The sequence below is a fragment of the Pezoporus wallicus genome, unplaced genomic scaffold (assembly GCF_028554395.1).
Source record: "Pezoporus wallicus isolate ANWC-B61680 ecotype Strahan unplaced genomic scaffold, APGP_CSIRO_Pwel_v1 contig_3952, whole genome shotgun sequence".
Lineage (NCBI taxonomy): Eukaryota > Metazoa > Chordata > Aves > Psittaciformes > Psittacidae > Pezoporus > Pezoporus wallicus.
The window spans coordinates 2,110,091-2,137,758 of record NW_026635034.1 but is presented as its reverse complement, the minus strand read 5'-3'; the positions used below and the strand labels follow the sequence as shown (position 1 = coordinate 2,137,758).

General features: G+C 41.8%; 1 protein-coding gene across 1 annotated transcript in view; it reads left to right on the top strand.

Annotated features, from left to right (window-relative positions):
- Window positions 1-4,627: 4,627 nt before the first annotated feature.
- MCTP2 (multiple C2 and transmembrane domain containing 2) overlaps window positions 4,628-27,668 on the top strand; it is a 106,379-nt gene continuing 83,338 nt past the window's right edge. Inside the window, exons 1-6 of the mRNA XM_057418149.1 lie at window positions 4,628-5,192; window positions 10,947-11,009; window positions 12,703-12,811; window positions 24,298-24,440; window positions 25,242-25,318; window positions 26,478-26,589. Of these exons, the coding sequence (XP_057274132.1) occupies window positions 4,647-5,192; window positions 10,947-11,009; window positions 12,703-12,811; window positions 24,298-24,440; window positions 25,242-25,318; window positions 26,478-26,589 (1,050 nt within the window). The 5' untranslated portion in view covers window positions 4,628-4,646. The remainder of the gene's footprint in view (window positions 5,193-10,946; window positions 11,010-12,702; window positions 12,812-24,297; window positions 24,441-25,241; window positions 25,319-26,477; window positions 26,590-27,668) is intronic.

The window sequence follows — 27,668 nt, the reverse complement described above, 5'->3', positions numbered from 1 at the left end:
TGATTTGATTTATGACTCCTAGAGCCAGACAATGGAGTTTATAGCAAAAAGTTGAAAGAAGGGTACAAAAAGAGGATCCCACGCCTTTCTTCCATTCCCTTATCTCCTTCTTGATGTCAGTGTTTTTCAGCACACTGAATTCAGAAATTATAAATCAAAAGTATTATACTCTTATTAGAACTTTCAATAGCCAAATACTGTGCTGCATAGCAGAAGTGTAATTAGCCTTGTTTATGGCTTGTATAATATTTCATGCGTTAGGTTTTCAGCTTGAGTCTGTGCCAGTCAGGCAGAGATTGGGGTGACTATCCTATGCCAGAGCAGCCAGAATCAATAGAGGTTTTGCAGTGAGGGAGTTTTCATTAGTTCCTTCCAGTTTGAGCCTGTGCAAGTGAGGAGCATCTTCCTAACAGCCTCTAATGCCTGTTAGTAATTTCAGCTACAATGGATTCAAATGTTGGCTACTCTTTAGTTGTAGCTGAAAACATGAATGAGGCATTGCAAAGACGGGTGGCATGTGAACTGACCCAATGTTTTCACCTTCATTAGGTAAGCAAATAGAGTACAATAATTACTAGACTTAATGAAGGTTGTAGTAGGGGTGGTGGTACTCTGTTTCATTTTTATCTCCTCACTGGCTTTGGAGGGTGCTTCAGTGAGCATCGTGCACTGCTGGGTGCTTATGGTCACTTAGTGAAGAAAGACAACATATTCCATAATTTCCAGTGTGTAAATCAATTTGGTTTTGTTTGCTAGCTTAGCTACATTGGGTACTTTCATAATGTTTTCAGAGTATCTTGTAGCATTTCTCACTTGTGGCTTTCCTGGCTTCCTGACAAGACAGTAAGTGAAGTAGATTTACAGAATGGTTTCTCTAGGCTTTCAGTGGTGTTTGAAATATCTCTTATAGCCACCTGTTATAACACCTAAAAAAATCACTTAGCTCTAAATATTAGAACAGCTTAAAGGAGAGCTTAGAGCCTTAGAGTGACAGAAACCAAAGCACATAAAAAAAAGTCCCAAGGACCATAATTAGAATATACTTAAAGGAGGATAAAATGCTAGAAATATTTGTTGTATCAGTCAGATGTGAGCTGTGACCACCTTTTTTGTCACTAACGCTTTCCTTCTTGCCCCCAAAAGAGGAGGAAACAGCAAAAGAAAAGCATACAATAAAAATGGCAAGTGCAATCAGAAGTGGTCTCCCTGAAAGAAGAGATTAAACTATATGGATTCTTCTGAGCATTTGAGATGTAGCAGTATATTAAAGAGAAGGCTGAAGAAGATAGGCTGAAAAGAACTTTTCCTTTCCTTACATAAGAACAAGAAGTCATTCAATGAAATTAAAACCAACAAAGTTAAGATGGATAACAGGAAATGTTTCTCTTTGATTACTGCTTGCAGATTTTTGGTACAATGTGCCATTGATGTGGGGAAAGAATAGAGAGGCCAAACTTAGACCAAGAATTTGGCCAAGTATGCTTTCCCCTCTGGTTGCGTAGGGAATATTTGGCAATATGGTTGGCACCAAACTTCTGAGGCTGTGGAAGGAAGAGGGAAAGCTGCTGGCCTATGAAGGATAAGGAGTATGTGAACAACATGTTGGTACAGAGAATATGCTTTTTATAAGCAAGGAAGAACTTCTTGAAAATTATGTGTTTCTATTGATGATGTGCAGTATGGAAAAGTAAAGGAAAAAGTGATGTAGGAAGAAAGAACAGTTGTGTGTGTGAATACATTCTGATGTAGCATGGGGGTATCCGTGAAGCCTGCCACTCCTGGCTCCAGCACTGTGCTGGGGAAGGAGGGTGGTCCCTTCCCTGATCTTCCAGCAATCTCTTTGGGGAATAGGTCTCTGGTCATGGTGGGGATGTTTCTTTTTTTCTGCTTGAACTAGTGAAGTGAAAAAAAGTGTCACTGTATGGATGACTGATGCATTTGCCCTTCAGACTGTATTCACCCTTTTCTCAGATCAGAACAGATTGTGTACTGTTATTTGTGTGTTATAACCATCATTTGGATTAGTTTGTAAATACAATATTTACTCCTGCAGCAGGAGTGTGGGTATAAGGTGGAGTATGCCCAAACTCCTCGGCAGTTCAGGGATGAGCTTGCCTTTTCTGTGGCCTCAGTCCAGGCAATCCGCTGCTGCTTATGCAGTAAATATCACCTCTGTGTTTTCCCAGTGTGGGAGCTACTAGGTAACTGGAGTCATACACTGCTATTCTGGGTTCAGTGCAAGTGGGTCTTAGATACACAATATGGTACCCTGCGTCATCCTTGCTGCATAGCCATTTCTATTCAGCAGCGGAGGGCATGAAACTGGGAAAAACATTCAACTTGGGGAAAGTAACTGGGAAAACTTAAAGGAATAAGCCCACTGCTAGGAAACAAAATCTCGAAGTAAACAAAATAAAAACAGCAGTGGGTTGTCAAAATGAGACAGGTAGAGAATAACAGGAAGGGAATAGGAAGCAGTAAGAGCCTAGGGAAGTGGATGATGAGCGCTGCCCTGCCTTTATTTACAATGTCTTCGCTTCAGTGTGTTTCTGTGTATGTAGGCGAGCAAAGCGGAGAGCACTGGCAGGAGATGAGTTGTTTAAATGAGTCCCAGCAGTGCGTTTCATAATGTTTTGTGCAAATGTGTTTAGCCTCATAATATCTGTTATTGCCATGGGATGCAGTGCTTCCAAGGAAGCCTGTGGCTGCCTTGTCAAGCTTTTGTTTAAAGAGGGAAAAGCCTAAGTGAAAGCCACAGGCAGATGAGAGCAAATTCAGCCGTGTCTCTGCTGAGCTTGTGCAGGTATCGCGTGCTGCTCCAACACGGGCATCCCTGCATCTCCTCCAGTTAAATGTGGTAGGGGTGGCATTTATCTCCTTTCTCCCCCTCTGTAAATCTGCTCATCTTGTACTTCACTCTGTAAATCTGATTAATCTTGTACTTTCACAGCAAGAAAAGAAAGCCCCACCATGCCTTTGTTTCTCTCTCTGTGAAGCTCAGAAAATTACTTTTGGTTCTTAGTGATGATGTGAGGGGTGAAAAAAACAATTTCAATTTGTCCATGTGTTCTTTGATACTGGGACTGAATTCTGGAGATAAGAGGTGAAGATACTGTGTTAAGCTGATGTATCTACACTAGCACTGCTTCCTATTTGGGCAAAATCTGTTACTGCCTTGTGAATGCATGTAATACCATTAAGGCATATTAATTTTATATGGAGTATAATGATGCTGTTATTACTCATATATCAATATAAATAGGGGGAAGACTGTGCAGCTTTAATTACATAGTAATACAGTTAAAGCATTTTTTTGTAGATGCCTGAACACTCTGCAAGTATAGTAGGGTTAGTCATAAAATTATTTAAATAAGTATCTGGCCATACAACTTCATTCAAATTAATTAATGTAAGAGGTTTCTTTGAAAGCAGACAGTGATTTCTCTGTCTGGATTCGTGCAGCAGATGTATTTCTGTTGCCTGTTCTGATGTTTTCTCTAGTGATCAGGAAAACTGTGGAATAAGTCATTTTTGGTCAATAATGCAAATGTTAGAATGTAAATACACTGAGTTTTGGAAGCGGCGGTCATGTAGTTAATGGGTATGCATTTCTAAGGCCATAGGTATATACTCTAACCACTGTATGCATGTCTTTGCAACTGTAAAGGAGTAAATCTGCAGGTTCCATCAGCTTTTTTCCTCAATGAGTTTTGATAATGATTTGACTATCTCTGCTTCACAGAATAAGGATGGTTTCTCCGCTGTTAACTGCGAAAGACGCTGTCTGTGAGGATATTCCTCTGCACGGAGGGGTCCATCCGACTGCACTCTTACAATGCAGATACAGTAGGTGATTTTGTTTTGGTCTTCTTGTCTCTTCCTACTGTAAATATGCTCAGTGTGAACCAACTCAAAGGCGAGTCCACCAAGAGGTTTCAAAATCTGTGACCCATCCATTTTTCTCCTCATATTCTCTCATTTACCTTCTTTGTGAGGAACACTAATTCTGCTGTGGCAACTTTCACTGGCAGTGGGTTAACATAAGGGAGTGTTCTGGGGACTCAGCTGGGATTTCTCATGCTCTATGTGCCCTCTTCAGTCTCAGCTGATTTTGTCATGGTTGTCCACTAACACAGTGTGTAAGAATCCATGTAGCCTAGGAAATAGCCCCCAATTCCCTACACAGGCTGGAAAAACATCAGCAGAAATTACAGTGCCAGCTCTGACAGCATTTTTCATGTGCTAGCATTATCGTGATTTCACTCCCACCGGTAAGTTTTGTACAGAAACAATTTCAAATTGGATAAATCTCAAAACTTTCTCTAGCTGGGACTTGGCAGAAGAAGAAATATAACATTTCCTATCAGCAATCATAAAGCAGTGGGCAGACGTTGCATTTTAGTGTAGGATTAAATGCTTGTTCCTGCTGTTTTCCACCTAGATAATCAAGCCTACCCACCAGATCGAGATTGTATTTGGAAGCACTTACTAATGCGGTGTGCTTTGTTGTAAGTGTTTAGAAAAATGACTGAAAGTTTCAAGATGAGACAACATGAATCATAATCTTTGGCTGCTGTTCACTTATGATTGACTTGCCTTCTTCCTACGTTCCTTTTAGTCCCCCTGGGAATTGTTGAAGCCGTTCCATGCAGGAGCGTCGTGGTTTAAGCCCAGCCGGTAACTCAGAACCACGCATAGCGGAGCTTTCCCTTGCAGCAATGGACTTGGATAAATCATCTGTCTGGGGATCCCTGAAACAGAAAACCAGACCATTCCTGCGAAACCTGAGCGTGAAGAAGACAAAGAAGAGGTCTAGCAAGATGGTGGAGAGGAAGGTCCGTTCCTTGGACCGACGCCTCAGTGTGTCTGTGCCCGACATGCTGGAGGTGGAGACTGTTACAGAAGAAGAAACGACTTATGTGAGTACTCAGGTGTTCTCGAACTGCTCCCCCGAGAGCTTCTCCAGGTCTGTGATGTCCATGAGAAGCAGGAACTCTTCAGTGAAGCCAGTGGGAGAGGACTGGCCATGGGCATCGCAGCAGGTGTCACCCACGGAGGAGACGGTCACCCACCCGGATGCACAGGTTGCAGGCAGCCCTGTGTCCGAGGGGAAGAGAAAACCCAGCACCGACCTCTTTGAGCTGCTGCAGAGCACCCACCTGAGCGCTGCTCTGACGGACGAGGGGGCAGAGGTAGGTGGCTTGGGCATCAGCCAGGCTCTGTGGCCTCATCGGGGTCGTGCTTCTCCTTAATTGTCAGGGTTATAAAGGGATGGAGGAGGGGGCCCTATTCAAGGAATGAATGGGGGATAAAAATAGACCTAAACCATATGTGATATACAGATTATTGGAGACTAATTTAGATATCCTTTCAGTCATAGAATCCTAGAATGGTTAGAGGTGGAAGGGAACTTAAAGGTCATCCAGTTCCAAATGCCTTCCACTAGATGAGGTTGCTCCAAGCCCCATCCAACACTGCCAGGGATGGGGCAGCCACAGCATCTCTAGGTATCCAGTGCCAGCACCTCACCACCTTCATAGTAAAGAATTTCTTCCTCATGTCTAACCTAAATTTACCCTCTTTCAGTTTAAAACCATTCCCCCTTGTCCTGTCGCTACATGCCCTTGTAAAAAGTTCTCTCCAGATTTCTTGTAGGTCCCTTTTAGGGAAGACTGTTAGAAGGTCTCCCCAGAGCTTCCTCATCTCCAGGATGAACAAGCCCAGCTCTCTCAGCTTGCCTCCAGAGCAGAGGTGTTTCAGCCCTCTGAACATTTTTGTAGCCTTCTCTGGACTCACTCCAACAGCCCCATGTCAGCTCCAGAGCTGGACGCAGGACTGCGGAGGGGAGGGGTGGTCTCATGAGGGCAGGATAGAAGGCGAGAATCACCTCCCTCAACCTGCTGGACACGCTCCTTTTGATGCAGCCCAGGATGCGGTTGGCTTCCTGGGCAGTCTAAAGCTACAAAATAAGCCTGCTCCAGTTCGCTTTTACTTTATTCTGACAAGGTTATGATCCTTCAGATTTGTTGGAATTGCCTGCTGAAGTCAAGAGTTGTTGCAGCTCTCTGGGCTCTGGAAAGTGCTGCTGACACATTTGCCATAGTTACCCTTTTTGGTTAATATAGCTTACCAGGATCAGTTTATAGCAAAATCAATTTATCTTCTGCCACTCAAGGCCCAGCTGAAGGCAAGAGGTAAAAGGTGATGGGTGAGGTGAACTCTGCCTGTACCTGGAATTAACCAAGGAAAGCATGTGGTGGAGAACGGGGAACATGTAGCAGCATGCTCAGGGCTGTCCTTTGGGCTTGCATTGTGATTATTCAGAGCAGTGCAAAACCAAAAGGTTTCTTCCGCATTCCCCATCTTGTCCCCCTTCTTCCATTTACTCTGCCTCTGCGGTCAGTACTTCTGTGGCTGGACAGAATGTCCCAGGAAGAAGAGGATCAAACACCAGTGTGCTTCAAATCTGACATAAACCAGTAATTCCTGCCTGGCCTGGGCAAAGTGGGGAGTCCTGTGGATTACACAATCGCTTTGTAATATAGACAGCAGATGAATGCATGAAACGAAATTTCTTTCATTTATGTTTCATGGAAGTTTATCTCCTGTTGAGTTTTCACTGGGCAGGTTAGACTTTGAACTTTCTGAATCCTTTTTCCCATACCCTCGTTGTTACAGCTGTGGTAACGACTTTCCATAGTCATCCGAGATACAAAAATGGTGAACACGTTTTGGTTTAAAGCCCTCCTTTGGGATTGGTGGTTTCACAGGTTGATTAACTGCATGATCACAATGATGGTTAGTGCTGCCATGGGAAAAATGGTCTTTTCTGATATAAAACTGCTTGTTCTGCATCTTGAAGGTCTGTGTATTCTTATCAAAGCAGTGTTAGTCTGTTGTGATGCAAAGTGTCAGACTCGTAGTGACTGACCATCGCTTCCAGTTCAGTGTTGCTGAATTGTTAACAGATTTGCTTCAACTTACTGGACTGTACCATAATGGCCTTGAGTTGCACCAGGAGAGGGTTAGATTGGACATGAAGAAAAATTCCTTCATCCAAAGGTGTGTTAGGCATTGGAACAGGCTGCCCAAGAAAGTGGTGGAGTCGCCATCCCTGGAGGTATTTAAAAGACATGTAGATGTGGTGATCAGGGATATGGTTTAGTGGTGGGCTTGGCAGTGCTGGGTTAACAGACTCAATGGTCTTAAAGGTCTTTCCCAACCTAAACTATTGTATGATTCTGTTATTATTCAGAGGTCTACATAAGAAAAAAGCTGAAATAGAATATCAGTTTTTTCTGTGCTTAAACCTTACTCTGAAGTTGTAGCAGCTCAGTATATGGTAGGCTGAACATTATGAATGTGTCATTATTTCAGGAGTTCTCTGATAGCCACAGTTCTTTCCTGCTGATGTAGATGAAAACCTCTAACCTAGAATCTACAGCAGCAGCACCAAAATTAATCCTAAATCCTGCTTTGATCTGGGGCAAGCTAAGTGCTTTAGGAGAAGGAGGTACTTGTACAATGATGGAATAGCTTAACTTCAAATCAAGTTTCCTCCACATGCACAATCTGAGTCTGGCTGATTCTCTGCAGCATTTATATCTTTCCCAAAATGTGTATTTGTGTATGTGCTTGTGTAAGTCATTTAGTGTTTACTTCTATGGCAAATCATCTTGCTGTGTGAATATCCTGCCTTCCTTCCTGTAATCTGCCTCCATTTACAACTTTCAAATGCAGAAAGTTTTTTTTTTTCTAAAGAATATATACTGGAGTGAAGCAAAGTCGAAATGGAAAAGGAATATTAAACAAATTTAGTTATGTTTTAAATTGAATTTGGTGAAAACCTCAATATTCAGTTTTTCTGTACTTCACCGAGCACTACAAAATTTGTATTCCATGTGCCTTGGATGGGATCAGTTTATTGTGGAAGTTGTTGGTCTCCTAATAGTGGATGGGGTTGCCGTGAGTAGCACGACAGTAATTCATATCTTTCTTTTGGGAGCATCATCCACTGATCAGTGAGGTAAATCAGGAGGAGGAAGGCAGATCCCGGGAACAAAACAAACTAAAAAAAGCAAAAATGTAGGTTGAGCTTTCTTTCCCCCTAAATTGCTTGTCATATGGCACCTACTCATTTCCTGGTTATCTCTGGTCACCCAATACCATGAGATACTTGCCAAGCATCGTGCATGAGCTTAATGTGGGCTTGTGATTTTTACACTCACCTGAACTCTCAGTACAGAGCTGCCAGTGCTCTCAGATTGTGCCATCTTCCATAGAGGCTCTTGACACACTACTGTATTTCCATTTACTAAGAGATTTACTATTTCTGTTCTCTATTGCAGCCCAGCTAGGCAAACTGGAGGATGAGGAAGTAACAGAAATTGCATTGAACCCCTCTCTAGAATCCCAAAATCATAGCATTTTAGAACAGTTTGGGTTGGAAGGGACCTTCAAAGGTCGTCAAATCCAGACCCCCTTCAATGAGCAGGGACATCTTTACCTAGATCAGGTTGCTCAGAGCCACATCCACCCTGATTGATTCAGGTTGCAAAGGGCACTATTAGTGCTACCTTATGAGCTGCGTTTTGGTTCTGTGTCATTGCTGAAATGTGCTAACATCACTTTGTTTCTTACTAACACCTTGCAGTGTGTCACTGGCAACCAAAAGCCTCATCCCGTTGCTGATGCACTCAGTGCCCTTTCTACCTTTCTTCTGCAGAAAACAAGAGGAGATAAAGTTACAAATCTTATCAGGAGGAATATTTGATTGATTTATATATATGTGTACATGTGTATATACGTACACACACACACACTCTTGTTTGATTTGTCTTTACACAGATATATTTGGAACTATGACCTGCTTGGTGAATGTGGCCACGTTGGTTTATACTTTGAAGTTCAGAAACATCACTGTAGTTAGATAAAAAGCTAGATTTCAAGACCATATTTTCAGTGAGTCTTTTGTCTATATTCAGTGGGCTCACTGCAGTTGTGTACTTAAACTAATAGCAATTTACATTATGTGGAGCTAAAATGAAAAATCAAAGTTTTTTAATTTAAAAGTTATAATCTTTGTTCAAAACCTGATGTAATGGAAGTAAACAAAAAGCAGAATAAACACAAAATCATAACTTTGAGGGTAATATTATTATAAGAGATACCAAGCTAGCAGAGAGGGTGCTTATTATAATTTCAATGCAGTTTTGTGATTCTGTGTTTTTGCCATGTAAAACAAGCTGTAAAGAGAAACCATTATCAGTGCCAATGATGGTGCCTGAAGGAGATCCCTGTGAAGCCAGGGATTACAAGAAATGCTAGGTTTAATGTACACAAGTGAGATTTTATTCATACTAGTCAGGAAATTCACAGTTAGGGTTCCCCTAGCAGCTGTAACTCAGCTCTGTTGTGCGAGAAACTTCTGCTGCTGCTCTTTATGATGATGATTTTTCTACTTTTAATGTGTTTTTGCAAGGTGGCCAAGTTACGATTGCTGTGGGAACCATAATGTTAAATTTTGTCTGTCTTGCAAGTGAAATTTTCCTTGCAATGCTTTATTACTGTACTTCCTGATATGTAAGATATGTATCTGGGAGGAGGAGAATCACTACACAAAAGTGTATTTATATTTATTTCAGCATATCGGTATCTTTAAGATTTATGATCTTTGGTGGTTCCTGTTTTTTTTCTCTATTTGTATAGTGCTCCACTCAATGCAGCTCACATCTGAGAAATTTGGATGTTACCACATTGCATATAATGACATTTTCACATGAGGATCAAATTCCACCTTGTGTGCATTTCTGTGGACTGAGTTTATTCTTAGCATAAATCTTTAGATTTGAATGGGCTGTGATTGCCCTGTGTTAGACCAGAAGTGTTGCCCAGGCACATAGGTCCTCTTCAGCTAAAGTGATGATCATAGACTTATAGCAGTCAAAATAGCATCAGAGTGTATTGACTGATGAATCCCTTCCATATGTCCAGACAGTCTAGACACTGTCTCACCATAGCCTCAAGTTTTTAGATGAGTCAGTAGTTGGGAAGAAATGTTTGACTTCCTCTCCTGTGCTGGGCACCAAATAAAATCTTTTGGATCTTCCCATTACTGCACAAAGTGGGAGAAAGTACATGTCCAGCATCTAGTTTCCCCTTTTGTCGTGGTTTAACCCAGCAGGCAGCCAAACACCACACAGCTCTTCACTCAACTTCCCCCTGCAGTGCCAGCTACCATCTTCCATACCAGAGAGGCTTTCACTGCTTGGCTTGCTTGATTGCAGTGCATGTTTCTCACTCATGCTTGAATCGGTTCCAGGCTACTGCCCCTGTTATCCCAGCATTGGATCAGCCAGGTGAGAATGTGCATGCCTGGATGGTGGCCAAAATATTTTTGCGTATCTCAGCTCACTCAGAGACAGGGATCAGGATGTTACCACCTCATCTGAGTTCTGTGTCTTGTCCTCCTGTTCTCATGATGGCCCTGCTTCAGTGTAGTCTGCCTCTTGAGCATACTGAATAGAACTGAGCAGGGCTCTGTAGGCATGTGCCAGGCCCCAGCATGTCGCAGTGGTTTGTGTCTCTAGAATTGACAGGGTGACAGCATACTTGTTCCATATATTTTATTAGTCTTTCAGAATTCTGCACTTGTTCAGAGGTGAGTTCCAAAACATTGGCGGTACCTACTGGCCTAAGTACTTGCCTGTACTATCCCACCACTCATAACTATCCAGCCTCGGGGTAGATGTCTGGGTGGTATTCTTAAATAGTTGCTTAAGTTTAAACAAGACCTGAAATGCATTCAGGAGTAGGAGACAGCAACAGGAACGTGCTGGCTTGAACATCCCAAGGATATTCAGAATTCTCAAGGGCTGTTGTAACTAACCTGGATCCTTAAGTTATTGTCGTCTAATTCGTTGTATTTTTTTGTTGTTGTTTTATAGTACCCGTGTGGAGAAATGGATTTAGACTCTTCCACATCATCTCAGATTTTTGATGATCACATGGTAAGGCCTTTCATTTTAAAGCATTTTGAAACTTGATCAGAAGCACAACTTTAGCTTTAGGTTCTTTACTTCCTACAAATTAAAAACCCCATCAGGTGAAGAAACCTTCTATAGGTTTCCCCAGTGTGGTATTGTCCTGAGTTCAGCAGTAGCAGTCATTTTTCTCCTTAGCTGGTGCAGTGCTGTGGTTTTGACTCTCAGCCTGAGAACAACACTGATAACACCGATGTTTTTAATTGTTGCTCAGTAATGTTTACTCTGAGCAAGGATTTTCTGAATCTCATGCTCTGCCAAGGAAGAGGGGAAACCGGGAGGAAGCAGAGACAGGACACCTGACCCAAACTAGCCAAAGGAGTATTCCGTATCACAGCACATCATTCCCAGGATGTAGAACTGGGGGCAGTTACCTGGAAGGGTTAGATCACTGTTCGGTCAGGCTGGGTATTGGTCAGCGAGTGGTGAGCGGTTGTATTCTCTTTGCTTGTTATTTCCCTTATCATCATTATTATTACTGGTGGTAGCAGTAGTGGTTTGTGTTATACCTTAGTTACTGGACTGCTCTTATCTCAACCTGTGGGAGTTACATTCTTTCAATTCTCCTCCCCATCCTTCTGGGGGCAAGATGGGGGAAGAAGGAGGGGGACTTGAGCAAGTGGCTGCATGGTTCTGAGTTACCAGCTGGGCTTAAACTATGATTTTGTTTAATGGTGTTTTTTGTGGTTTTAGGTTTTTTTTGGGTTTGGTTTGTTTGTTTTTTTTTTCAGTAGTGCAAAGCACTTGCTAATGCTTCAAATAGACCCAAAAGTTCTGGATATTTTGAAGTAGTCTATAATATCTATATTGTACTGCTAATGGATGAAAACATCAGGATAAATACTTAACTAGCAGCCCAAGAACAAAGTGGATTAAAATAAAGACAGCAAGTACCTGAACGTGGCTGTAGGGTTTGTCAGACAAGAACAGTTTGAGGGCAGTGTGAAAAGGCATTGGCAGTTTTGACACACATTTTGCATATGATGCGTGTTTGCTTAATCCAGATGAACTTCTCTACCTTTGCCCTCTGATAACATCTCAAGTGCTGTCCAGAGGCTGTTTTTGCTGGATGATGCTGAGGTGTGTAACCTCTCAGCATCTCGCATGAACAAGAAACTTCCTGAGTTTTACTGCAAGATCTCACAGCCAACACTGCCTACTGCTGTGTTTCTCTCTTTTGAACTGGGTAAAGAAATGCTGTCCTCTCAACAGCTATGTGAAACGTGCACTTCCTTATGAGGCCATTGAGGAGTATGAATGAAATTGATGATCCTCATGGGTTGCTTCCAACTTGAGATAGTCTATGAATGCACAAGAAACAGTTAAAAAATAATAGTGCAGAAAGTTGGTAGGATTTGGAAGACTGCATAGAATCGTAGAATGGTTAGCATGCATTTGCGATTGTTAATATTACTACTCGCCTTCAGGTATAACCCCTCTTGGGTTACCCCTTGCTTTGTTGAAGGTACCTGATGCTCATAATTAGCCATTTGCTAAACAAAGCCTGGCAAAGAAATAGCTTTCTTTTTCCTTCTTTCTGTAAAAATTTCTATAAGGAAAGACAAGAACTTTGTCTCTGCAAAACCAAGAGAACACCTGCTTCATTCATGGGCCACTTCAGGAGGTGCACAGCAGTGACCAATTTCTTTGCTCTCCTTAGGTTCTAGAGGAAGCAAACGATTGCTTGGGTGACCTGCCCAACCCCTTTGCTTACCTGCTGACCATCCACCTGAAGGAAGGCCGGAACCTGGTTATCAGAGATCGCTGTGGTGAGCCCCACCTTTCAGCTCATTTCCTCTGAAATTCACACAGCTCTCCTATCAGTCACTTCAGTTTGGCAGCACTTGGCTTCTATTCATCTCTGATGCAACAAGTCACTGATTTATATCACTTGTGCAGGTCAGAGCACTCAACCATTGGGTTGATCCACCTTGGGTACACAGGGGAGACAGCTGCTCCTCCTGCCTGCTGTGCAGCTGCAAAGCACCTTCTTGGCTGGATTTGGCATCTGCACCTATTCAGGAACTGCAGAGTCAATAACCTGGAGAAATTCTATCTGAGCTTAAGAAAAACCAAACCCCAAAACCAAACAAACAAAATAAAAAAGGCCAAAGAATACGTTGAAATCTGTTAAATGGTGGAGCTGCTCTAAGAGTGCTTTTGCAAAGAGTTATCTGCAAAGATTTTATTGGCGGGGAAACCATAGGAACAGGGCTTGTAACACAACAATCCCCTCTAATCTGGGATGCAATTTAAGTATGACAACGTGCCAAAAAAAAAAAAAAAAATCCCAAAACCCACCCCCAAAAGACATAGCACATAAATTGGAAAGTATTTGGGGAACTCCTGGATAAACTGTGGGGAAGTGCCTGTTGCTGTTAGCCTGGCTCTTCTTCAGGCTGTTGCAACTGGGAGTAAAAGTGCTTATGAGCAACCAGCTGGTAGTTTCTCTGCTTGCTGTTGAGGGCTATCCTGCCAGAGGTTCTGTGGCTGCTTCAGAACCTTCAGTCTGAACCTGTCAGAACTCTTCCATATGTCCACTCTCTCTGCATTTTACACTTATTCCTTATTTCGTATCTTTCTGTATGTGGAAACAGTTCTGTTGTGTTTGCATTGCAAAATAGATGAGCAATTTGGTTTTTTTTGAGATGAAGAAATAGGGTTTACTCATAAGGTTTTAAAGCAAATAAGCTTGCACAGCCTAAAGGCTTGTGAAGGTTTGCATCTGCAGGGATCCATCTGGATTTGGAAAACTTCTCACATGTGGTGCTTGTTGTTGGGATTTCTATTATCTGTTATCTTGGTCAACTTTTTCCATGCTGGTTCTTCATGTCTTCATGAAACAGTAACTCTTGGCTGAGTATAGGCTTGTTTTTCCTCTTAGCTTTTAGAATGAGTGAATGAGTACTGTCCTGGTTTCTTCTGGAATAGCTAATTTTCTTCCTAGTAGCTGGTACAGTGCTGTGTTTTGGATTTACTATGGGAATGCAGTTGATGACACCGATGTTTTAGTTGTTGCTCAGTAGCACTTACCCTAAATCAAGGACTTTCCAGTTTTTAATGCTCTGTCAATGAGGAGGTGCACAAAAAGATAGGAGGGAGCAGAGCCAGGACAGCTGACCCCAACTAGCTAAAGGGATATTCCATACCATAGAATGAAATGCTCAGTGTATAAACTGGGATGAGTTGGTCCAGAATAGCTGGTTGCTGCTCAGGGACTGGCTGAGCATCAGTTTGCCGGTGGTGAGCAGTTATGTTGTGCATCACTTGTTTTGTTTTTTCCCTTGGGTTTTATTCCTCTGTCTCTCCCTTTTTCATCATCATAATTATTATTATTAAATTATTAAGCTTATTCTTATCTCTACCCATGAGTTTTATCTTTATTCCCATTTCTCCCCATCCCAATGTGGGCAGGGGAGTGAGGAAGCTGTTGCATGGTATTTAGTTGTCAGGCTGGGCTTAAACCATGACAAGTACTTAGATTAAGTTCTTTACTTGTTAAACTGAAGCATGTATTTCCTAACAGTGTAGCAGTTAATTGGATTTACTAGGAAGGCAGCACAAGCCAGGACACATCTAGGTGTCTCTATGGAAAAGATGCTAAAAGTGAGCAATTCTAGTAGAGTAATATTTCTAAAGGAGACAAATTATAGTTTGCTCTGGGCTATGTTTTGTTGTGTAAGAAAGCAAATGCTTGTCTTGGTGAAGCATTGGACAACACAGTGAAACAATGTAAGCAAGGAGAAAAAAGCATTTTGATGTTGCTCTGTGCTTTGTGGCAAATGACTGCTCATTTAGCAAACTAAGTACGTGAGGTGATGCATCATTCAGTAAAATTCCTGCTTCCTCCCCCAGCACTGGGAAGGGGGAAAATACTGGTTTAATGTTTATTCTTCAGTCATCATCATGTTGCAGTGGTGGCTACTTAAAACATGCTGCTGATGTACATCTTTATAGGTCTCTGAAGTCATCCTGGTTACTTAGGATCTTTGCTTGCAACCACTGTGCATTTTGCAATGTGCTTTCAGAAATGGGAAGTTGTTGGCTTTGCTCATCTCTCCTGTGTGAGAAAACCTCAGAGTAAACTTGTGGGCTGGGAGAATGCGACTTTCCCTGTCTTCCCCGACCACAATGCTGGATATAGCCGTTGTGCTGGGGTATACCAGCCTACTCTAAATAATCTGAATATAGGAACATGTCCTGCAAGTCAGACTGTAGCTTGGGCTGGAGGCCAAGTCATCCTCATTCACATTTTGGGAATAGCAAACTCCTAGTGCTAACTAAGCAGTGCGGCCTGACACAGCTGGGAAAGGGTTTCAGTCCCTCTTCCCATGGTTTTCTGGGGGCACTGGGAGCTCTCCAGTGGGTTGTGTCCTGAGTTTTATGTGTGTATTTGAGTTAGAAGCCTAGTGTGTGCAAGCGCAAAAATGCTGTTGTTAGGTGGGAGTGGTAGCAGAGCGTTGGAGTTCATAGGTAAGAGTAACAGTGTCCTGCTGTTAGTTGAATAAAGCAGTCACATCTAGTGGTAACATCTTGGCTGGGAACTAACTCCAGGTACTGTGTGGAGCATGCTGTATGTTAAATAACAAAATCTTCACATGAAAACCATGGACTGAGTGCAGAGTGTGTGCCAGCATCCTTAGTTGAATGCTGACCTAATCCTTAGGTTAACCCGGGTTAATCTAAGTTTTGTAAATGTCCTAAACTTTAATATTCAGTTATTATGCTATCAGCAATTGCTGGGGGGGAAGTCTCAAAGCAATCATCAAGCAATCAGTTTAGGTCTTTTTTGGGGTGTAAGTTATGTATCTTCTTAACTAAGGAAATGGCACCCAGGCGCAGTGTCCTGTCCTTGTCTCTCAGGTTCAGTTTCAAGGTACCACTGCTCGCATCGCTCAAGCCCAGCACGGGTGGCTGATGCCCTCTCGTGGCGGTTCCCCGCCGAGCCCGCAGCGCGGCCGGGGAGCAGCGGCCCCCGCTCCCTCCTCCCCGAGCTTGCCGCTGCCGGCGTCTGCTGCCCTTAACGGCAGAGCTTCAGAGCTGGGAGGGGATGCAGCAGCTTTAGTTGCGTTTAATTGCTTACAGGGTTGGATGGGGCTTGAAGCAACCCGATGTAGTGGGAGGTGTCCCTGCTGTTAGAACAAGATGCGGTCTAAGGTGCTTTCCAACCCAAACCATTCCTTGATGTCTCTGCTGTGTCTTCCAGCTCTATAACAACTTTTAGTGTAAGAGGTGACAAGCAAGTTTCTTGGGAAACCTTAGAGCAGCCTTCCAATACCTAAAGAGGCCTATAAGAAATCTGGAGGGCGGCTTTTTACAATGGTACATAGTGGTAGGACAAGGGGGGAAGGCTTTAAACTGGAAATGGGTGGATTTAAATTAGATAATAGGAAGAAATTCTTTGCTCTGTGGGTGGGTGAGGTGCTCACACAGGGTGCCCGGAGAAGCCGTAGCTGCCCCATCTCTGATGGCGTTCAATGCCAGGTTGGAAGGGACTTGTAACAACCTGGTCTAGTGTGAGGTGTCCCTGCCTGTGACAGGCGGTTGGAACTGAAGGAGCTTTAAGGTCCTTTCCAATCCAGTCTGTTCTATGATACGATGCTATAACATGATAAGTACTCAAAATTTGAGCAAAGTCTCTTGGTCTAGCTTTCTGTCTTTGTCTCCGCCTCTGTTTTTTCCCAGTGTAAGAAGTATACACCCATGTGTGTATAGCAACATATGAAGATAAATCTAAGGTATGTGGCAAAGGAGAAATATTTCTACCATTGGAAACTCCTTGTTCTACTCTACAAATTAACTCATTATATGCATAACAGTTGTTAAGTAGGAATTAATTACACTTGGTTGAACAAAGGTGACTCGTAGTTCTGCTCATAACTGCAAGCTATAAGACCAACATGTGGCTTTACTTTTTCCCAACTTTCCAGATATTTTTCCAGACTTTTTGCCTCACTATGTACTGCTCTTTCCAGCATATGTTCCCTTTGGTGTGATTTAAATTCCTCCTTTAGTTTACCAGATTTTTGTTACCCCCCCCTTCGTATTATTCCTGTTAACATCTACTCTCTCCTATTTTTCTCTTCACTGAAGGTTATGGATCTGTGTGTTTATATACACAATAGCAAAAGTTTGGGCTATTTATAGTATACTTGTTATAGTATTACTAATAGTAGATGTATCTTGGTGATGGTGAGGAGTTTGCGATCTATGTAGTTTTAATACTGTAAGTACTTCTGCAGAAAAGAGAAATAATTATCTGGTTTAAAATTATTAAGCATTCTGAATTACCAGTGCTCTAAATGCTGTCAGTTTGTTGCACCCTTAGTGGTTTTATGGCCCCATTGAGACTTTTTTTTTGGATGAACGTCGCAGCTTCCACTTCCACATGCTTTGAACTGGGAGAGGCTGGAGCCCATTGTGACCTGCTGGCTCACCTTGATAGGGCAGGGCAATGGCTCATGTTTGTTTTGGGTAGCCTAATGAAACCTGAAATGTCTTGCTCCCTTACGGCTCTGAGATGCTCTGATTGTGCCTGCACAAGTCACCTGTTCACAATGGTGATGCTGTGACACCGAGCAGCACGTGATGCTGCAGCCATAAGGAAGTGTTACCGTCACTGAGTTGACAAACCTGGCTGTAAGAAAAAACAGAAACTGGGGTTTGAGTGCCTGTAAGGGTGAGGAGCACCCCGTTTCCAAATCCTGTGCTTTCAAAGTATGAGTATATCCTTTCATCTGTTAAACGGTGTGGTTACAAGAAATATGTTTCTCAGATTTGATGTCAGCTGGTGAGTGGCTGTGGTTGCTGTCTTTTATTCCCCCCACCTCAGCCTCATTGCTCCAGCTTGAATTTTTCTTGTGTCTCTTTTTCCACATGGTTTTGTGTTTTCTAGCACTTTACAGGACCTTTGTGCCCCATCTCTGTTTCTTTCTTTTTCAGGTTTCCTTTGCTGTTGCCTGTTGCTGCACTTTGGTTTTGCTCTCATTTCTTTCCTCTCATGATACAGGCAGCTGCACACTGAGGGAGCAGGGTGGGTTGGCTGAAGTAGTGCAGAGCATGCTGTCATCTCGCTGGGTGCATCCCACCTCCCCATCCAGAGCACATCGTCTGCTCTCACACCAGCACCCCACACTCCAGAGGGTCCCAGTGGGCTCATGCTGCTGGCTTTGCTTGTGTGAGTGGCTCCTGAAGCTGGCTTTACTGCATTATGGGCAGCTGGGCAGCTCCTAGCATTAGTATGAGCTGTGCCAAAACTCAGTCTCCCAAGGACAAAATAAAATGAAAGAAAAAGGACACAATAGCATGTACTTTCACCTTTAAGCAGTAATGAACCCACAGTAGCCCACCACTCATAGCTCTGGGCTATCCACTGCCTGGGTCCACGCTGACACCAGGGTGCTGGAGAACGGGATGTGTTTGTGCTGGGCTGGGTGTTTGTCAGCTTAGAGCAAGTCCATTGTTTGGAAAGCAAATGCTCAGAGCAATTAGGCTGAATCGCTCCCTGCAAACATGCTGATTAATTTAGGCTTCCTCTGTTTTGAGGGTATCTGCAATTAGATCATTAGTCCTTCAAATTTATTAATTATTGAGATGTATTAGGCAACTTTTCACACTTATTTTTGAAAGGCGTAATCATGGCTAATTTACAACTGCTAAGAATTTGAATGGTGCTGGGTACTTATTTTGATGTTTTCTGGATCTCGTGTAGCTCTGCTTGTGCTGCAAGCACTTGTCTGTGCCAAATCCAGTTTCTGGAATTGCAATGTGTGTGGCTGAAACTTTGCCCTAATGCATCGTGATGCCTGTGAGCATCCCTCCTGGTCTGGCCACGAGGAATGAATGCACTAAGTCAGGAACCTCAGGAAAATAGATTGAGTCAAACAAGAGCAATTAATCCATTATATTTTGTAGCTATATTTGGTGAATTAATGTTAAATTAAGAGCTGTAAAGATGGCAGCAGAGGAGGAGGACACATAGGCCCCAGAGAATACCCTATGTTTCTTCTTTTGTGGGCAATTGTAATTCAGAGCACAGGTTTCTTAAACTGTCCGAACTATCTCTGCTTTAACAGCTTTCACTGCATCTTTCTGGGATCCCTGTAAGGAGATTTTCTTAGGCCAAAGACTGAGAATGCAAGAAGATGCAGCTACATTACACTGAAGGTCCTCAGTGCTGTCTAAAACAGAGATGTGCCCTGTCCTTGTGCCCTCCTGTGCCTTCATAAGCCCTGACTGGGAATACGGTGTTCAGTGGGACTAATCTTGCCATCATCTGTTCTTTGTGTTATTCTTTCCCTCTTGTGCATCGCATGGTGTTTTGGTAGAGTCTGGTGGTTTTTCCTTGTTCCTTTAGTATTTTTAAAACACCATTTCCTATGTGTCTTGCATAGAGCATGCTGTATCTACTTCTGTGTGGTTCAGGCTTTTTCCCCTATCTTTTTAACCTATCAACTGCATGTTTACATGTACTGTATACTTCGCTGGTCTTTTTTGTTTATTGTTTTTTGTTGTGGCGGGTTTGTGTTGCTTTCTTTCTTGTTAGTTGGTTTATTTTCCCTTGGAACCTGTTGGCGATGCTTGTTTCCAAACAATGTTTCACTTCTATCTGGCCACATAAAACTAACTGGGCACAAAACTTTCCAAAATTACCTGAATTTCCTGCCAGCAGAATACTTTTTCTCTCTGATTTCCCCTCTAAGCCTTGATCCCAGCTATTTCACTACAAGAATACAGCGGTTTTCCGCTTAAGAAGAAAAATGCGTGTTCCATTTTAAAATGTCTTTTACTCCTTGTTGTAAATAACTCCGGTAATTCTATTTCTAGGAAGACTTGAAGAAATGTATTCTTTACGTGCATATAAAAGAAATCCTTCATTTCCTTCTTCAGATTAAAATCTAGGTTTTAACCAAAACTTAAGATGGCCTAGATTATATTTCACGCTGTTCTTTGATATTTTTCCCCAGGATTTTAAGGCAACTTGGTGGTAATTTTTTATTATTTATTTATGTAACGAGACTTGTTTCATATGCTACATTTCCAGTAAGTTTACTCCTGTAAAACAGTGTGTGGCTTGAAATGATATCTGGTCTTCTGGTTTTGGTTTGGTTTGGTTTTGTTTTAATTAAGTCTGTAGTAGTATTACACACGGTTGATGTGATGCATCCCTCGGTAGCTGCTAGAGGGCAGCAGTATCCATTTAAAAGCACCATTAACAGTTTCTTGGGCTGCTGAACCCTCTCCTGCTGCTGTGTCCCAGCAACTTTTGTTCCCTGAAGCTGCCTCACATTTTAGCTGATGGTTGGTCTGCCTGCACTGCTTAGTGTTAGAAAATAGAAGTAAAATAGGTATTATACAAATGAACTCAAGGGAGCATCCCTGTTGAGGTGTGTATGTTCTTTCTCTAATGGGAAAACAGGCCCAGCTGATGCAGTGTTGTTTTTTAGAAGTAATCCTTTCCTTTTACTGGACTTTTTTCAGGCTAAAAAGTAGGTAATCTTCTTTGGTTTATATGTTTTGTCCATGCATTTTACTGTGTGAGAACCTTCTTGTCCTTGCATAACGTTTAAGTTAACCTTAAAGCGTTACACATTGCCTTTCCCACTAGAGAGGAATTTTTTTCTGGCTAAATTCTCAGCTGGCTTCAAGAATAATTGGTCTTCTTGTGTGACTCCCTCAACATTGTTACAGTTGTTGTGACCGAGATGAACAGGTTCAGACCTTGCATGCCAGAGGAGCCTGGGTGCATGTGCTTAGAAACTGTTGACTTGTTTGTCTGTAGTAGGAAATGGCTGCTGGAAAGCTTTTTTTAATAGTCTGATGTCTTCAGAAATTTCTCAACTTCTGTTATGTTTAAAGGAAAACTATAAGCAAAAATCCTTCTTTAGATCAGCTCATGCCTAAAATCACTAGGCTTTTCTGGCTAGGTTGTAGACTGTCTATAATAAATAGTTTTTTAATAGATCCAGACATCTTTCTGATCTTGAATCTAGACTTCAAGCCTTGAACTCAAATGCAGTTAATTTGCAGTCTGTGCTGTTCATCCCATCAGGTGAAGCTTGTCATCTAGCTTATTTCTCATTCCCTGTCTCCTTTATGACCTATTTTGATTACCTGTGTACTATAAAGAAAACCAGGAATGGACACAGTGACCCAGGAGCTTCATCAACATCCCAACAGCAACTTAAGGGAAGCCTTTGTATCATCACCCCCATCGTTTCCCTCTTGGCCATCAGGTCTACCCCAGCTCCTGCCATGGAACCCTGGTGTGTGCCGGCTTCTTCACAGAGGTGAAGGTTCGTCTGTTTGCTGGCACAGAGATGTCAGCCCGTCATTTGTATGATCCGGGAGCCGTGCTCCCGCACTGCCGGCCCCTTTCCCCTTGCCTGCCTAGTTGAGATGTTACCCCTGTGACAGCCCGACAGGCGAGCGCCGCCAAAGCCCGCTCCCCACCGCAATTATTTTCCCTAACAATTAACACCGGTACTAACTTGACACCTTTCCCTTGTTTGGCTTTTGTAAACCATCATCCCCTTTTCTATTAATTCCTGGCATTAATATTTTCTTTCGCCCAAGTGCTGCAGCTCACCCGTGAAACAGTTTGAACATTATGTAGCTGTCAAGATAGCGAGGGATTACCCAGTGTGCCTTGCCGGAGTAAGTGACACCACTGAGGCCCCGCTTTGAGATGTTTATTTTGAGAGTAAGCTGACAAGCATGAAGGCTTGATCCCAGAGTGGCAATCTTATTTAATTAAAGGCCTCTTTTTATTATACCTCTTTTTTTTTTCCCCGTTTTTTTATATATTTTAACAGAAATACATATTTATATAAATATATACCCCTTTTGTATGTGCATGTTTTCATGCAACAATGTTTTTATAGAAATGTGTAGAAAATATAGAAATATATATAAATAGAAAGAAAGACATTATTGTTAAATAGGAAGACATTATGTGTATGTGTGTGTTTGTGTGTATATATATATATACACACATATATGTATGTATAAAAGAATGATTGCTAAAGTCTGGCTCACGTGAACAGTTCTGGGCAGCCCTTCCCCCTCTCTTTATTTTCCCTTACTGTATAACAACCTGGAAAGCTTTCAGAGCAATAATGCAGTTGGGATGCTTGGAGTTTTATGCTTGCAGCTATGGAACTTGCTGGCTGTTTGCTTTCTCTGCATCCTATTTTTCCTCTCTCTGTTCAGGTTTTGCCCTTGTTCATGGGTTTTTTGTGCCAAAAGCAGATGAGTTATGGCCATAGACCACCTGCCTCCATCACCCTCTTCGTGTTTTCATTTCAGCAGTTGTTTTCCTTGTCTCAGCCAGTTGCTATTTCATGAACAGAATAGGTGTGGACGTTATTACTATTATTCCTAATAATGCAGCTCGCTCCTGGTTATCCTGTAAATAAAAACCAAACAGTTCTTTCAGTTTCTTTTTTTCTTCTGTTTTTTAGAAAAAAGGAGCTGGAAGAAACTAACACCAAAAAGCTTGATTTCTTAACTTCTGCATCCTCGGAGGGCTACTACCCATGTTGTGTGGCCACAGTTTATCTATGTGTTGCCACTCATGGACTGTGTACTGGCTTTAAGCTGTATATGTAAAAGCATAATCATAGTTCTGAGAAGTGTTCTTGGGAAGGGTCTAGCCCTAAGCCATTGAAATGCAATGAGAAGCTGCCCCCTGGCTTTGAATCAGGCCCTTATCCTTTCCTAGAGGAGAAGGAAAATAAATTCTTTTTAAGTTTGCAGCATTTTTTTTTTTTTTCCCCGAAAAGGGGTTGATTTCAACCATTACTATGTAAGAAAAGGATCAGCTGCAGGTAGTATTTGAAAACCCAACTGAAATTTTCCTGTGCATCAAACAGCCTCAATGTGCAGAATTGGGCAGGCTCAACAACTCTTCCCTTTTGAAATAAAACATAAGAAAAACTTTCTGTAAGTCCTAAAAAGTAAGTCTGTATGTTGCAGGAGCACAGTTCTTTACTATGGAATTCCCGATAGATGCGAATATATAGCTATATTTCTTACGATTTTAAGTCTGTCTTCATATAACACTAATTAGAGCTTTGGATGTTTAAATATGTGACTTTCGCATTCTCACTGTTCACTAAACTACTGAGAAGACAGAGTATTGGTCTTATACTGTGTTATCCTGCACTGTCAGGCGCTTGTCAGCCAATATCTCTGTGGGAATCAGGGAGGACAGGTTCAGATTGATTCTGGATGGAAAGTCTGGTGTAGGAGTCAGTCTTTTTCTGCCAGCAGCCCACCCTGCAGGCTGGGGGACAGCCAGGACCCTCGAGTTAGCTGTTATTCTTCGAATGAAATGGAACTGTTAGGGGGGAAGTTTAATTCCAAATATAAGGAATGATACAGACAATATTGAACATGAGAGAACAGCGGCACTTGGGATCATGAATTGTATATGCTGCTACACCTCAGTTTGGTTGGTGTTAGTGCAGATGTCACTGGTTTATTAACAATAATAAAAAGTTGATTTCCTCTTCTGTTTTCCTTTGACAGCTGCAAGTCTTTGTATTGCTGCCGAGTGGTATGAGCTTCGCACTCTGTCCATGGACATCTGCTCCATAAAAATAGGGACATTATTACCACGTCAAATTGTGCCATTTGGATTAAAAAACGTGTTACCTGAATATTGTTTACGGTGTTTATTCTGTGCGTGTGTTTTCATGCTGAGCTGGTGAACAGCATCAGTGTGTTTTTCACTGAAACTTCACATTTAGTTTTAAGTAAATTGGCGAGTCACAGCAGTGATGAAATCTTGTCGGGTACTTCAGCTATTGTTACTGGTTTCCTTGGAGCTCCTATCCAAGTTACGATGCTTTTGAGTGTTGGTCTTTTTATATATTCATAATCACAGGATCACATTTTCTCTCTTCCAATGTCTGTGGTGTTAGTTGGCTTGTAAAAGTCCTTCATCTCTGCTTCTGTTTGCTCTTTTCCCAAATTAAAATGTTAACTAAGTTATTAAAGACTAATTAATCTTCTTTAAGAAGAACACAGCAGAGATCAAGCAAATGATGAAGAATTTTTGTTGCCTGCTTTCAAACAACTTTATGGTTCTGTTCTATAGATTTCCTGTATGAAATAAGAATTTCTATATAGGTAATGAAGTATATGCATGTTTATATAAAACGAGTCTCTACCATTTTTATTGTTATTTATTGTTCTATGAAAATTTAAGGTTGTGGGTACTAGATAATCTATTTTTTATTCATTATCACAGGTACAAGTGACCCATATGTGAAGTTTAAACTGAATGGGAAAACTCTGTATAAAAGTAAGGTAGTCTACAAGAACCTCAACCCAGTTTGGGATGAAACTGTTGTGCTGCCTATACAGAGCCTCGATCAGAAACTCTGGATCAAGGTAAGCTTTAAGTTTCGGGTTTTAGATTTTTAAAAGATCAATATTTTTTTTAAGCCATGATTTTCAGCTTCAGAAACGTATTGATTTTCATTCACTGCAGCAGCGTAACATAAACCACAACCCACTTTAAGAGTTCCAGCAATTTCAAATTAAAATGCACATATGTCTTTTCCAGATTTTACTCGCATGTTTTGCTTTCCATCTGCAAAAACCCACGTTGAAATAAAACCCCTTGACTGGATACGTTTTAAAGCTGTGGGAGCTAAATTCTGCTCGCTCTTACCGTGCTTATGCAAACTCAGTGAAACCAACAGCGGTTTCATAAGCACGTTTTAAGAGTGTAATTTGGCTGGGTTGAGCAGAATTATTACCTGGGATGCAGCCGTGACAAGTAGCAAAGCCTTTTCTCATTATGAGTAACGTTACAGTTACCAGAACCGCAAGCTACCAGTTGTGAGCACTAATTGCTAAAACATCTGTAGCCAGGAGTACCTGATTCCTGTGCAGTGTTTCATTATGCGATCGAGCAGAGCATAAAGGAACAGGCAGCATCCGTAGCAGCGCACATGTCTCTGTTTACGTAATATTAAGGAGATACTTTCAAAAAGCTCTTTAAATAGTTAGTTAAAAATACAAATTAAAGCAGGTAGCTGGAAAATTATCCCTGAATTGTAGCTAAGCTTTGATCTATCAAAGACTAAATTGAACTGAAAGAGCTTAAAATATCTGTTCTGTTATCGGCTGGGATAAAACTGGATTATGATGTGGAAATCAGATATATTTATTTTATTTTGCTACCAGGTGTATGATCGAGATTTAACCTCTTCAGACTTCATGGGTTCGGCATTTGTAGCGCTCACTGAACTTGAACTCAATAGGTAATATGTTTATTTAACTAAAGGTTATTAATGCAGCTTATTTGAGAAACAGGAAAATAATGAAATGCTTTTGCTCTAGCTTGGAATTTGTCTATTCAAGGAAACTTTGATAGAAGGGTGGGGAGCATATTTTAAAAGAAATCACTTGAGATAAAAAGATGTGTACAGGCTTTATCCAGCGTTATGTACCAGCTTCAAATCCAGCCTGGATGGAGCCTGGTTCAGCAGAAGGTGCCCTTTCCTTGTCATGTCTAGGAATAAGAGTTTCTATATGCAGCATTGCTTAGGGAGGGCTACACCAGAATAATTTATGGAAGAAGAAGAAAAGGGGAAGAAGGTTGAGACCCCCCTTGTAGCCCTACATAACATGGGGTGCCTTCTTCTGTGTGTAGCTGGGCTGGGGAGCAGTTTGCCTGTCTGTGAGCACCGGGTCTCCAGCCTCTCCCCCCGCAGCCATCCATCCCCACAGCAGCTGCATCTGGCCCTGATTTAGTGCAGAGGCAAGCCCTGCTCCTTTTGTCTGCTGCTGCTTGGTCTCAATGTGGAGCTGGAAGCCAGGAATTCAAGTTTTAGTTCTCCCTTTTATACTCCCTTGCTGTGCAACTGTTTTTTCAGGGGAGAAAATCGGTTCTTCCTGTGTGGGTCTATTGCAGCTCCCGTGGTTATTTGAGTTTCTAGAAATATTAAGGAATTTATCTGTGAGGTAGTGCCATCAGGTAAAAACCAGCATTCCCATTTTCAGAGAGGGAACCGAGTCGTAGAGGGAGATAAAACACAAGTAGAGATAAGGCAAGAATAAATATCTCCAGAGTCAAATTCCAGCCATTAGTGTTAGAACTTTCACTTGGATAAGTTTCCCTGTCACTCTTCTTCCCCATGAAGTTGGGGTCATAGTAACTTAATTTGGTGTGTACCTGGATGTGGAGATTTATGAGTATTAAGCAATGCTATATGAACACTATGCTGAGTTATTGGAAGGGGGTTGTATTGTCAGAACTCTGAAGGAACCCTCTAGATTCCCCGTTTTAACATTTAAACTCAATATTAGGAATTTCAGACAAGAAGCTGAAATTTGCACAGCTCAGTGTGACCTTTAATAATCAACCTGAGTTAACTGGAGTCAATAATTGCACTTTTTTCCCCCCTTTTTTTCTTGTAGAACTACTGAACAGGTTTTAAAACTGGAAGATCCCAACAGTTTAGAAGATGACATGGGAGTGATTGTGTTAAACTTGAGTCTAGCAATCAAGCAAGGAGACTTCAAGAGAAATGTAAGTGGCTTAGGAAATCAAATTTATAGCTGGAATGTGGCTGTGGGGGAAGAGCTGGCATAATCTGATCTAGTGGGAAATGCCACCTTTATTTTCATCCTACAAAAGTCAATCTTGAAATCAAGACAGATCATAACTTAAAAAAGCAGCCTTATGTTTTAACTGGGTGAAAGTTGTGTAGACATCTGTAGCTGGATGCTTTGTCTCATAGCTGTGATGTGCACCGTGGCAATGCTCTCTGGGTACCACGTGTGTGATACCCACCAGTGCAGTGTGCAGGTTGCTGAAGTGAATGTATGAACCATGCCTGCTGTGACTGCTATTCCAGAGCATATTGTTTTCTGATTTCCACCTGGGAGTTTAACACATAAAAAAACCCAAACCTACCAACAACAAAAATGACAAAACAAACCAAAATAAAAAAAACAACCCAACCAAATTAAACTTGTTTTTTATTTGTTTTTTTTTTCTTGTTTTTATTACAATATAAATGTCTATCCATATGAAATCTAAAAGCAGAGATTTGATGTTAAGACTTAAACCAGTCTTGCAGAGGAGCACACTGGGTGGTGGGAGTAAGATGTTGCTTATAAATCCCCTGATTTTTGCCACTGACAGTTTCGTGCCTGAGTTCAATAGAACTTGGCTCCTGGTGCTGAAATATGGTGCACTTAGTGATGCTAGAAACCCAGAAGAACCTGGGCAGAGGCTGGGACCACCACGACCGAAGCTCTTAGTTTTTGAATTTCAGGTCCTGCACATGGAAGTTTTGGTTTTAGCTTTTAAGACTCCTACTCTAGTATCTTACAAGAGTGTAAAGCATACCTGTGTTGGTGAACTTGTCCTGTTCTTGGTCAACAAAGGCAGGATTTACTTGGACTAGCGTTAAAACCAGAGCTAACTTTAAATATGTGTAATACATATGTAAAGAGAAAATATTCCTCCAAATCTCCTATATAGTCTAGTAGGAAAGTTGCTGTTTACAGCACATTATTAAATTATAGGTATGGAATTCCAGTCTAAGTGAGATTATTTATAGAAACATAAATGTTTCAAGGGGTTGGAAAGCAAAGTAAGAA